The sequence below is a fragment of the Trachinotus anak genome, unplaced genomic scaffold (genome assembly GCF_046630095.1).
Source record: "Trachinotus anak isolate AG129_WGS33_773 ecotype Australia unplaced genomic scaffold, CSIRO_AGI_Tana_v1 ptg000005l, whole genome shotgun sequence".
NCBI lineage: Eukaryota > Metazoa > Chordata > Actinopteri > Carangiformes > Carangidae > Trachinotus > Trachinotus anak.
The window spans coordinates 5,306,735-5,318,956 of record NW_027273856.1 but is presented as its reverse complement, the minus strand read 5'-3'; the positions used below and the strand labels follow the sequence as shown (position 1 = coordinate 5,318,956).

Sequence of the window (12,222 nt, the reverse complement as noted above, 5' to 3'; positions counted from 1 at the left end):
ACTTTTTTTTTCAGTTTTTCCTGGTTTCAGTCTTTGTTTTGAAACGACTTACACATTCACCACAAACCACCAATTTCTGTGTCACACACCTTTGTTTGGTGGAATTAAAAGGACAGTGTATCAAGGCACAACAATCTTGTCCACACACTCACACACACACACACAAACACACACACACCTTGGCCACATACCTCAGGTCGTCCCAGCTGAGGTTCAAATCCATGTCTCCGTGTTTCAAGTCATCGTCGTTCCCACTGGACCATCTTCAGCGCTGATGAACTCACAGGAGCAGAGAGAGAAAGAACATCAGAGTGAAGGAGACAGGATGGTATCGAGGCACAGATCTGGGGAAGGATACAGAAAACTTTCTGCAGCATTGAAGGTCCCAGAGAGCACAGTGGCCTCCATCGTCTGTAAATGGAAGAAGTTTGGAACCACCAGGACTCTTCCTAGAGCTGGCCGCCCGGCCAATCTGAGTGATCGGGGCAGAAGGGCCTTAGTAAGGGAGGTGACCATGACCCTCATGGTCACTCTGACAGCATTGCTCTGTGGAGAGAGGAGAACCTTCCAGAAGGACAACCATTTCTGCAGCACTCCACCAATCAGGCCTGTATGGTAGAGTGGCCAGACGGAAGCCACTCCTCAGTAAAAGGCACATGACAGCCCACCTGGAGTTTGCCAAAAGGCACCTGAAGGACTCTCAGACCATGAGAAACAAAATTCTCTGGTCTGATGAAACAAAGATTGAACTCTTTGGCCTGAATGCCAAGCGTCATGTCTGGAGGAAACCAGGCACCGCTCATCACCTGGCCAATACCATCCCTACAGTGAAGCATGGTGGTGGCAGCATCATGCTGTGGGGATGTTTTTCAGCAGCAGGAACTGGGAGACTAGTCAGGGTCCAGGGAAAGATGAATGCAGCAATGTACAGAGACGTCCTTGATGATAACCTGCTCCAGAGCGCTCTGGACCTCGGACTGGGGCGAAGGTTCATCTTCCAACAGGACAACGACCCTAAGCACACAGCGGATTAGGCGTAGTGCGTGTAGAATTTTGAGGTAGAAAATGAATTTAATCCATTTCGGAATAAGGCTATAACATAACAAAATGTGGAAAAAGTGAAGCGCTGTGAATACTTTCTGGGTGCACTGTTAAACAGTCTACATATTTAATGTTTCCTCCTCTTTTCTCATGGGTCTGCCTCTTCTACAACCACAAATAAATGAACACAGACCTTGAAAATCAGCATTGTGTAATGTTTGAAGATGTTGAATTTTTCTGAATTTATTTGTATTTTTTAAAATGTATCTGTGTAATTATTATTATTATTATTATTATTATTATTGGACAGGGTGGAGCTGGATATAAACTATAGATACATAAAGTTGTTATTTCCTTGGGTTCTTTTATTAGAAATAACTACTGTAAGGGAATGCAATTCAACAAATAAGAAGTCACTGAAACCACTGGACTACCTCACAGTTTGTACAGGAGCTACAACAGTAAAGTGCTGCTTACAAACTGTTGCACACTATGAGCAATCTAATAATGTCGCGTATGAATGATACTAATCCGTACATGCTAACTGCTGATAACACTTTCTGAGGACTATTACTTGTAATGGAGTATTTTGACATTGTTGTAATGATACACTGACTTCAGTTTTTATCACCAGTGAACACAAGCAGCTCAAAACAGAGTAAATGTACTTAGTTACATTCCAGCACTGAGTAAAATATATGAATGGGCAGAGAAGAGATTGGGACATTGCTAGTGGTTGTCATGGTTACCAGTAAACTGTATTGGCTATGGATGAGAATATTGAAATAGAATAGAATAGAATGTTTAAATGACTCTATGATGATGATTCTATGGAAGGTGACACACAGTGAGAGAGTGTGTTGGTCCAGTTCACCTGTAGACAACACAGAGTTAACACAGACTTCATCTGAGACAACTGGGAACTGGAAGAAGTCACAGTGAAAGACAAGAAACACAGAGTGTTAACCAGCCAGAGTGTCAGTGAACGCAGCAGGTAAGTGCTGAAATGATGAGTTCTTTTTTAAAGCAAGGTTTGAATGTGTTGTTTTCAAATGCAGAAACAGTAGTTTTTAGTTTTTAGAACTCAGATAGACTTGACTCTCTAAACACACACCTCTGTCAACTACTATCAATATAACATTATTTCTCAATAGAGAAGTAAAAAAATTCAGTTTATTGGGATATTTGCTGATGCTTAATTAATACAGTTACACTCGTGGCCTAAAGAAGAGACTTCGTATCCTTTACTGAGGTAGAAGAAATAAAACCACAATGTAAAATATACTTTAATGTTTTTACTTTAGTTTTAATCACATTTTTTTTTGCTCAAAACTTAAAGCACTGACGTCTTTTAAATATTGTATCCTTAGATTATATTATTGGATTATTAATACTTGTTCAACAACATGTCAGCTGTATTTAAATGTTTCGTGCTGAGGTGAAAACAGTAATTATATATTGTTGGAGAGTTCAATCCCTAACAAATGCATCATATGCTAAATGAGCTACATAAAATCTTTATCTGCAAAGTAAGTAGTAACTCGAGCTGTCGGGTAAATGTAGTGGAGTAGTGGTTTGTACTTGGTACTTTTACAACTCAATGTTGTTTGGTATAAAAATGTCTCAAAACCAGCTTCCTGTCAACGTCACAGGCTCAGTAAGAGAAAAGATGGACATCAGAGAAGAGTTTGAGCGCGTCTTACAGGGGATGGAGTGGAGTGAAGTCCTTGAAACTGTGGAGGCAGTGGTCATGGAAATGTTGGGCTATACACCCATGCCTCCATCTCTACCTCCAGCTCCTCTTCCTCCTGCTGTCTCCACTGAGGTTATGTTTGACACCCACCCTCAGGAGAAACAGGTGTTGCAGCCAGGTCACCTGCACAGCCAGGCAGCAGCTCACAGCCAGGGACAGGTAAGATACTGAGTATAGGTTAGATTCACAAGAATCTGATCAATTCCTGTATCAATACAAATAGTTATCAATGGTGGAAGCTCTACGGCAACAGAAGAATGATTTTAATCTGAGCCCATCTGTTATCCCATGTGTTGCTGAATGTAATGAGTTTATGCAACAGTCCTGTGAGGCTCTGCTTATCAACATCCTTAATGACTGCCAATTACTCATAATTCAAGAGTAGAAATTCAAACCAGGGAATCTCTGCACACCTTTTTTTCTTACTGAAGGAATGGCATAAATGATTGTTGAAGAGAACAATACCCGATTGTTTTTCTCTTGAATGGCTAAGACAGCAAGACTCACATTCTGAGTGAGAGACTCTTATTTTAAACGCCCTGATCAGCTGATTTGATGATGCTGATTTTAAACTTTATCACTGAAAGAGTTCAACAGGTCCTTGTTAATGGACAAATGTCCGGTAGGATAGTGTCAAACACTGGTTCACCTCAGGGCTGTGTTTTGTCGCCCCTTTTATTTATTGTTAAGGAGGCTGAACTCCTTTAATGTCAGTCAGGAAATTATATGTAATTTGTATTGCTCATTCATTGAAAGTCTTCTAACATTCTCGTTTATCTGCTGGTTCAGTGTTTTTTTTCCATTAAGGATAGAAACTCCCTCAGCAGTATTGTCAACGTCTGCTCCAAAATCACCAGGGTCAGGCAGAGAGATCTGAGTTCACTCTGGGGAAATCAGGTTATAAAGATGGCAAAAAACATTATGAACAATCCTGACCATGTCTTGTCATCTGGTCTATTTATTTATGTATTTTATGTATTTTTAAAAGTTTTCTTTAAAGGTATTTTACTATTTATTGCTATTCATTTACTGACCTCGCTGTGTGTTGATCTGTGTCCTCGACACGCAGCAGTGTTTGTGAACAGTATTTATGGATTATTGGTCGTTTGTCTATGTGATTGTATTTGGGGTAAGCTGCAAACGAATTGCCCTTTTAGGATCAACAAAGTAATCTGAATCTGAATCTGGCTGATTGATGAATCATTTGATTGTTTCAGATGTAGATGTAAGCTTTAGTCCTTCTGTGGATTATGTTAAGGCAGGAGTTCTGGGATGTGCTAAAGAGCACCTATATGAAAGGTTACTGATGTTATTCACTTTTGCTTTGGTTGTTTTTTATACTTTTTTTCATATTTGTTAAGTCAGGTTTGGGATGACAATATTAAGATCTGGACAGGGATCACACAAGGCCGGGTTAGGTATAAATATGTACCAGTTTCACCTGGCACTCTGAGAACAGTCTCTTTACTAAAAAGGGACCTGTTGTTCAGTAACATCCACCACTGAAGTTTGGAATAGTTAGGGATTGTTTGCACAGAAGGTTCGAGTCCCCAAAACCAGTTAGAGTGAGCATATGCTCCTGTTAGCATTGTGCTCAAAGGCTAACCCAAGGCTACTTCATTTGCTGGCTAATTAGTTAGCTAACAAACTAAGCTAGGACACCAATATCTGCTAATTAGTGCAAGCATAGAAATGATTATTATACATTACATACATATTATACTTTAGGAAACTTTACAATTTAAATTGGGTAATTATATAAAAAAATTACCACCATATCGTTGTCATGAAGGGGGAAATTTTGTTCCAGGCTGTAAACAAGTTTATTTCTGCTGTGAAGTTGGACATTTGGACATGAGAGTCTATGGGGACTGACTCACCACTGGAACCAGACTCAAGTGGACATTTGAGGAACTACAGTCATGTCGGCTTCATTTTTCAGCCTCAGAAGTTGCCACTCCACAGGAGCCTCTGCAGCTCAGCTTAAAGAGAGAGGAAACTCTGACACAGATGATGAAGCAGCTCGTCTCATCACCTGTTTTGTGTGTGTGTTTGTGTGTCTCCAGTACAACAATGTACCGGTGGTGAGGCTTGCTGAAGGTTTTCAGGAGAACCTGGTTCCCATTGGAATAATGTAAGTAACACACACAAACACAAATGCAAACAAACACATGAGTGTGCACATCTGTGGGCCTCCGTCTGCATCTCCAAACACACTTTTTCTGTTGTCTAATGAATCTGTCTGATGTTATTCATGTAGGAATGGAGAGGTGGTGTACAGCCTTCCTCTTGTCTCTGCTGCTCCTCCACCAAACACCTCCAGCTCACAGTAAGTCAGCCTGACTGGCTCATGATCTGGAGCAGGAAGAGCACAACAAAGCCAGACTGATAATCAAATCACAGTCACCTTATATTTCATTTCTCACAGCTTCAGGTGTCTGTTATTTGTCAACCAAGATGTTGCTTCTTCCTAAAATACAGCCCAGAAATATTTGGACAGTGACACAATCTTCATGATTTGGGCTCTGCATGCCACCACATTGGATTTGAAATGAAACAACTACAACGGAATTGAAGTGCAGACTTTAAGGTTCAATTCAAGGGATTGAACAAAAGTATATGATTAAACATGTAGGAATTGTAGCTATTTTTATACAAATGCTCCTCATTTCAGGGGCTCAAAAGTAATTGGACAAATAAACATAACCCTAAGTAAAATGTTACTTTTCAATATTTTGTTGAGAATCCTTTGCAGGCAATGACTGCCTGAAGTCTGGAACCCATGGACATCACCAAACGCTGGGTTTCATTCAAACTTTCTTCTTCCCATCATTCTGGTACAGGTTGATCTTAGTCTCATCTGTCCAAAGAATGCTGTTCCAGAACTGGGCTGGCTTCTTCAGGTGTTTTTTGGCAAAGTCAATTCTGGCCTTTCTATTTTTGAGGCTGATTAATGGTCTGCACCTTGTGGTGAATCCTTTGTATTTACTCTCATGAAGTCTTCTCTTTATGGTAGACTTAGATACTGATACACCTACTTCCTGGCGAGTGTTCTTCACTTGAGTGAATGTTGTGAGGGGGTTTTTCTTCACCATGGAAAGGATTCTGTGATCATCCACCACTGTTGTTTTCCATGGATGTCCAGGCCCTTTCGAGTTCCCAAGCTCACTAGTGCACTCTTTTTTTCTCAGAATGTACCAAACTGTTGATTTGGCCTCTCCTAACATTTCTGCTATCTCTCTGATGGATTTCTTCTTATTCCAGCCTCAGGATGGTCTGTTTCACCTCCATTGAGAGCTCCTTTGACCGCATGTTGTGTGTTCACAGCAACAGCTCCCAAATGCAAACGCCACACCTGGAATCAACTCCAGACCTTTTAACTGCTTAATTGATGACAGGTTAACGAGGGAAGAGCCCATGCAGCCTTGTTATTTTTTTTTTTGCAGCCTTCTAAGTCAATTGTCCAATTACTTTTGGTCCCTTGAAAAAGAGGCGGCTACGTATTAAAGAGCTGTAATTCCTAAACCCTTGCTCCAATTTGGATGTGAATACTCTCAAATTACAGCTGAGAGTCTGCACTTAAAGCCCATATTGATTATATAATTGTATCCTGAATATGTTTTCGTAAACAGCTAAAATAACAAAACTTGTGTCACTGTCCAAATATTTCTGGGCCAAACTGTACTTCTCTCCTCACGGTCACAGCTCTTCTGTTTTTTCTGTTTTCCCATAGAAAGAGAAAGCGTGAGAGCCAGGAGGATGATGGCCGGCCCTATATCAAGAAGCCGCCCAACGCTTTCATGATTTTTAGGGATGAGCAGAGGCCAAAGGTTACTGCAGAACTGAACGACAACAACAGCGCCACAGCGAACACCGTCCTGGGACAGAGAGTGAGTGTCTTTGCTCTGTTTGTTTCAGACTCTTCATCACAGTTTGGTAAAAGTTGCTGCATTGATCACTGTTTCAGACAACACTTCAAATTTCACTTCAGATTTTCCTCTAACCACAGATCTTCACATCTTGAAAGTATTTTTATTCTTGAAAGAGAATGATTTTTATTTCCTGTCACATGACCAGAAAACAAGTTCACATTGAAACAGGATTTCCAGCATTTTATGACACATGTGGGAGTTTGCATTGCAGGGCCTGCACCTATTAATGTGGAAGTGTTGTATCTGTTATCATGTTGTCATGCTTGTGTTCGTGCACCAGTCAGCCTGTAGTGTAGCTGTGTGCGCTGACAGTGTGTTGTCGTGTGTCCACAGTGGAAGTCGTTGTCAAAGGAGGAGCAGGCCAAATACTACGAGCAGGCAGAGAAGGAGAGGAGGCTCCACGCCCAGCGACACCCGGACTGGTCCTGCAGTCAGAATTATGTATGTTCACTGCGCTCACATACAACTCATACATGTTTACATCTTCACACTAGATGATGCAACACATTCACTGGCATCAGGTGGAAAGTCAAATGTGTTTGTCTTTGTGTAGGGCAAAAAGAGGAAGAGGGTGAGGAGGAAGGCTCCCACCAGGGCTGAAGGTACGACAATATTTCTGTGGATCACTGTGTGTTTTCATGTGACGTGATGAAAACTGTGATGAATAACAATGAGGATCATAACTTGTCAGAAACATGAACATGATCTGTGATTTTATTTGACTCTGGTGCTGAAGATGTTCCTCAGCGCAGGTTTAAGAAGCAGCATCTGGTTTTCAAAGTGTGTTACAAAGTCTCAGTGACTGATCAGTGTTTCTGTTGTTGTTTGTTTGTGTTGCAGCGTCTGAGTGTGAACCTGAGGAGGTCACACAGCAGGTCAAGAGGCTGTGTGTCACCACAGCGGTGACGGAGCCCTCCACCTCCCTCCACCCCAAATCCACACACTGTGTGAAAAGTGGCCTGAGATCACTTCTGCTATGATCTGGTTCTATATAAATAACACTAACTTGACTTGATGCAGAGTTTTTCAGCTGCTCCCACAATGTGAGGAATGAAGCTCAATCAGGAAGACCACCGTATCTTTAGGCCTCTTTCATTCACATTTCTCTCTCGCTCTCCCCCTCACTCACCCCACTTCTCGTAATCAGCTGACTTCAGATCTGTTTGGTAACCAGTCAGCCTGTGCCACGATCTCAACCACTCATATGCAAATCTAATATATGTATATATGTATGTATGTATGTCAGACTTGGCTCAGTTCCCTGTCCTGCCATCCATCCAAAAACTGCACTGTTTGTCATTCTGACTTTAAAAAGTTTACACTGTCCACACTGAAAAGTGTGTTTTCACCAGAGTATGTGCATTTTAAGACTCCAGGTTCTACATCTACACTGTTTACTCATGTATTTGTATATTAGACCATAACTTATCTTTCTACTTCTCATTCAGATATGTGACAAATGAAAACAGACGCAGGTGATTGAATCAACGGCTACTTTTAATGCTTCTTTATATTTTCCACAAACTACTCATGTAGATGCTGATTGTTTTCTGGTTCTGTCAGATTGTGGTCAGAAAACTTTCAGAGCTCAGTTTTAGAGCTCATCATTCATCAGCTCAGGTGTGGTCAGACCACACTGTGCTGTGTCTTCCTGTCAAACACTCACTGCTGCAGACCTCCATCTAACTCACTGTAAGAGGATCTGAACAGTCATCAGTGTCTTTACCAGCTAAGAACAATCATATTCTTTTGCTCTCAGATACAGATGTATAGTGAGATTTCAAAATATGCATCAACATAAAATCTTTATTTCAACATTTTTTGACACAAACCCCCAAAAGCAGATCATCTCCTCTCTGAGCTGCTGTTCCAGATGTTTCCTGAGTCTATCTGGTGGCAGCGTACACAACATTTGGCTCCAGCTCTCTCTCTGATGCAGGCCTTCTGCTCCTTTTGGCTTTTGAATGGAAATTCAGTGCTGCATAGTTCAGATCATCAGAGCCCTTATTCTGTAGATGAAAAAATTTAGTCACTCATTTATCATGAACGAGTTTGTGAGAAAACACAAAACCAGACAACATATAAAGTGGACTTTGATCTTAATCTAAGGCTACATTTAGATTACCTCTCTGTGTAGTGGACTCTGTTCCTCTGTCTTTAAATCTGAATGACAGAAACAGCACATCTGGTCAGTTCATTGATCGAAAATCACTGTTCAAACTTTTTTGGCAAACAGGAAGTTTTATATCTTTAGAGTTGTGCACTTGCAACTTGCAGTTGAAGTCAGACCTCTACATACACTTTAGCCAAATACATTTAAACTCAGTTTTGCATAATTCCTGATAAACATCACGTGTCTTAGGTAAGTGAGGATCACCACTTCATTTCAAGAATGTGAAATGTCAGAATAATAGTAGAGAGAACAATTTATTTCAGCTTTAATGTCTTTCATCACATTCCCTGTGTGCCTGAAGTTTATATACACTTTGTTAGTATTCGGTAGCATTGTCTTTGAATTGTTTACTTGGGTCAAACGTCTCAGGAAGCCTTCCACAAGCTTCTCACAAGAAGTTGCTGAATGTTGGTTTATTCTTCCGGACAGAACTGCTCTAACTGGGTTAGGTTTGTAGGCCTCCTTGCTTGCAAACACCACATTTTCATTTGGATTGAAGTCAGGTTTGTGATGCCACTTCAATATCTGGTCTTTGTTGTCTTTAAGCCATTTTGCCACAACTTTAGAAGGAAGTCATTGTCCATTTGGAAGCAAGCTTTAACTCCCTGGCTGATGTCTTGAGACATTGCTTCAATATATCCACATCGTTTTCTTTCCTCATAACACCATCTGTTTTGTGAAGTGCACCAGTCCCTCATGCAGCAGAGCACCTACCACAGCACGTTGCTGCCACCCCTACGCTTCATTGTTGGGTTTGTGGTCTTCAGCTTGCAAGCCTCACTGCATTTTCTTGAACATGCAATATAGCCAAACAGTTTTAGTTTCATCAGACCACAGGACATTTCTCCAGAAAGATCTTTGCACTCACGTGCAGCTACAAACTGTAGTCTTTTTATGGTGGTTTTGGAGCAGTGACTTCTTCCTTGTTGAACAGCCTTTCAGGTTATGCTGATATAGATCTTGTTTTACTGTGGATGTAGATAGTTTTGTACCTGGTTCCTCAAGCATATCCACAAGGTCCTTTGCTGTTGTCCTGGGACTGATTTGCACTGTTTGGAACACATTAAGTTCATCACTAAGAGAGCAGCATGGTCCAATGATGTTTATACTCACGTACTATTGTCTGTGGAGATGAACATGGAACCTTCAGGTGATTGGACATTGGTCCCAAAGATATACCAGACTTGTGTAGGTCCACAATTTCTGTTCTGACATCTTGGCTGATTTCTTTTGATTATCCCATTAAGAGGCACTGAGTTTGAAGGCTGGCCTATCAGAAACTTCTAAAACCATGACATCATTTGCTGTAATTTTCCAAGCAGTTTCAAGGCACAGTCAACTTAGCTTATGTCAACGTCTGACCCACTGGAATTATGATAAAGTGAATTAAAAGTGAAACAATCTGTTGGTAGACATTTTGAAAAATAACTGAACATAATGCACGTAATAGACGACCTTACTGAGTTGCCAAAATAGTTTGAGAACATGAACATGAGTTTTCATGTCTTCAACTTAAATGTATGTAAACTGAACTGACTTCAACTGTAAATAATAATAATAAAAAAACATACAAGTACCTGCACGAAGCTTCCTGGTTTTGACAACCACAACAATGACGACTATAATGAGGAAAATAATCAGACCACCGAGGATCACACTCGTCACAGTTGATGGTTCAACAGACTCTTCTACAAGAAAGATAAATACATTTAACTTTCTGTTTCTTATTCTGCATGAGCTCAGCTCTTATTTTGACAGTGACTACAAAGGTACATATCTGCTTCTTCCCAGCTAAAACACAGACAAGACAACATCAACAGTCTTACCTTGAACCTTTAAGTATGTTGCACTGACAATTACTGCCTTAACGTTCTGGTTATCTCCACAGTGAGATCCACAGAAATAGAGTCCAGAGTCAGATGAATCAACACTTTTGATCTGGAGAAAGACGGTCGTCACGTTGGATGTCATGTTAAATCTTCCATTTTTAAATCCATCACAGAACGAAGCATTGCCATCAGAGTCAGACATGGAGGAGATGCAGCTGATGTTGGGTCTGTTGTCCAGTCTGAACCAGTGTATGTGACCAGTTGTACTGGAGTAGTTGGTACACTGCAGTGTGACATCTTCACCAGACTGGACCTCCACAGTGTGAAACTCAGAGACAGAGACAGAGATCCAGCCTGAAACACACAAAAAGTAATTTATTCATCAACTTATAATTCAACAGGAACCAAACAAAGCAGGTAAATCATGTTATTAAAGAACAGTTTGTAAGTTTCCAGCAGATGAAGAAAGGTTAGTAATTGTTGTATTGAGGAAAAATAGTTAAGTGTACTTACTGCAGGTACAGAGTAAAGCTGCTACCACGTTAAAGTTCATCATTGTGCGTACAGTAGGACTGCACCACTTTAATGTTGGTGACTGAACTGTGCTCCAGTGACAGTGGTCTCAGTGTAAAGAGGCGGGCTGTTCCTCTGTTGATCCAGTTTCTCAGAATGACAATGCTCTGAGGAAAATGGCTGCAAAATAACATCTGCAATGAGAATAGAACAAGGTTATTATCTAACGTTTGTACAAGTCTCTATAGCACAAGGAAGTATAATCTTTCTTTTGTCAGGAAACCTTATACAGTAGTTCCACTAATGACACATCCAATAGATGTTTTAACTGAAAGCTTTTATATTCAATGGACTGGTTGAGAAGTATCAGTGCAAAGAGATTTAACCCTGCTGTGTGCATTATGTTGTTGACAATATGCAGCAATAATGAGGTTCTCTGCTGATTTCGATATTTTCTATATCAGACATCTCTGAGTGTCTTATCATGCTTGTTTACACCATATTCACTTGCCACAGGAAAGATCATGAATAACTGCCAATATAGTATAACACAGACTGGTGTGGCCCACAGTTTTACATACTGATATCAAGAGTTGTAAGTGGTCAGTTTCAATGGTACGAGACGTTTACAAATCAACACCATGTTATTTGATTTGATCTCATACTCAAACAAATCCCTAAAAATATGTCAAAGCCAGTAAATGTAAAATCCTGTTCTCATCTAATAATGAAAAATACTAAAAATACTGGACCTTATCCTAAAAAAAAGATAGTTCCTTCATTCATTCATTCATAGTATTCAGAAATGTATTAGAATTGTAATTCCCATATTTTCACTAAATCAGACATTGAAATCTGAATTGTTTGGTATTTTTTAAACTGCTAAAGTTCATCTAAATGATGATCAACAAAATTAGCTTGTGCAGTGATGCTAATGTTAATGGTAAACTTTACAATAAGCTACAAAAAGTGCACATTGGC

The 12,222-nt window shown here is 40.2% G+C and overlaps 2 protein-coding genes across 3 annotated transcripts; one reads left to right on the top strand and one right to left on the bottom strand.

The window, feature by feature from the left end:
• Nucleotides 1-1,792: 1,792 nt before the first annotated feature.
• Nucleotides 1,793-8,039, top strand: LOC139621438 (transcription factor 7-like 1-B). 2 transcript variants are annotated; one of them, XM_071477951.1, is made up of 8 exons: nt 1,793-2,035; nt 2,675-2,953; nt 4,861-4,928; nt 5,055-5,123; nt 6,528-6,684; nt 7,060-7,167; nt 7,280-7,328; nt 7,567-8,039. In XM_071477951.1, exons 2-8 carry the CDS (start codon nt 2,711-2,713, stop codon nt 7,704-7,706), a joined length of 834 nt encoding a protein of 277 aa, XP_071334052.1. In that variant the 5' UTR covers nt 1,793-2,035; nt 2,675-2,710; the 3' UTR covers nt 7,707-8,039. The 2 variants fall into 2 exon arrangements, with proteins under 2 accessions (XP_071334052.1, XP_071334050.1); XM_071477949.1 differs by having other exon boundaries at nt 1,797-2,035; nt 2,694-2,953; nt 7,567-8,037.
• A 501-nt stretch (nt 8,040-8,540) lies between these two features.
• Nucleotides 8,541-11,098, bottom strand: LOC139622217 (T-cell surface glycoprotein CD8 beta chain-like; the record flags this gene model as incomplete). The annotated part of the gene is made up of 3 exons (XM_071479446.1): nt 8,541-8,889; nt 10,477-10,587; nt 10,726-11,098. Coding segments are annotated over 3 exons (531 nt in total), but the record flags the coding sequence as incomplete, so codon positions are not given.
• Nucleotides 11,099-12,222: the final 1,124 nt, after the last annotated feature.

What these genes read in the sequence shown, in the direction of transcription:
- LOC139621438 (XM_071477951.1), top strand. Translation starts at nt 2,711, where the DNA reads ATGGACATCAGAGAAGAGTTTGAGCGCGTCTTACAGGGGATGGAGTGG. An exon ending in ACACCGTCCTGGGACAGAGA is followed by an intron (nt 6,685 to 7,059) that starts GTGAGTGTCTTT and finishes GTGTGTCCACAG; the next exon opens with TGGAAGTCGTTGTCAAAGGA. An exon ending in GGCTCCCACCAGGGCTGAAG is followed by an intron (nt 7,329 to 7,566) that starts GTACGACAATAT and finishes TTTGTGTTGCAG; the next exon opens with CGTCTGAGTGTGAACCTGAG.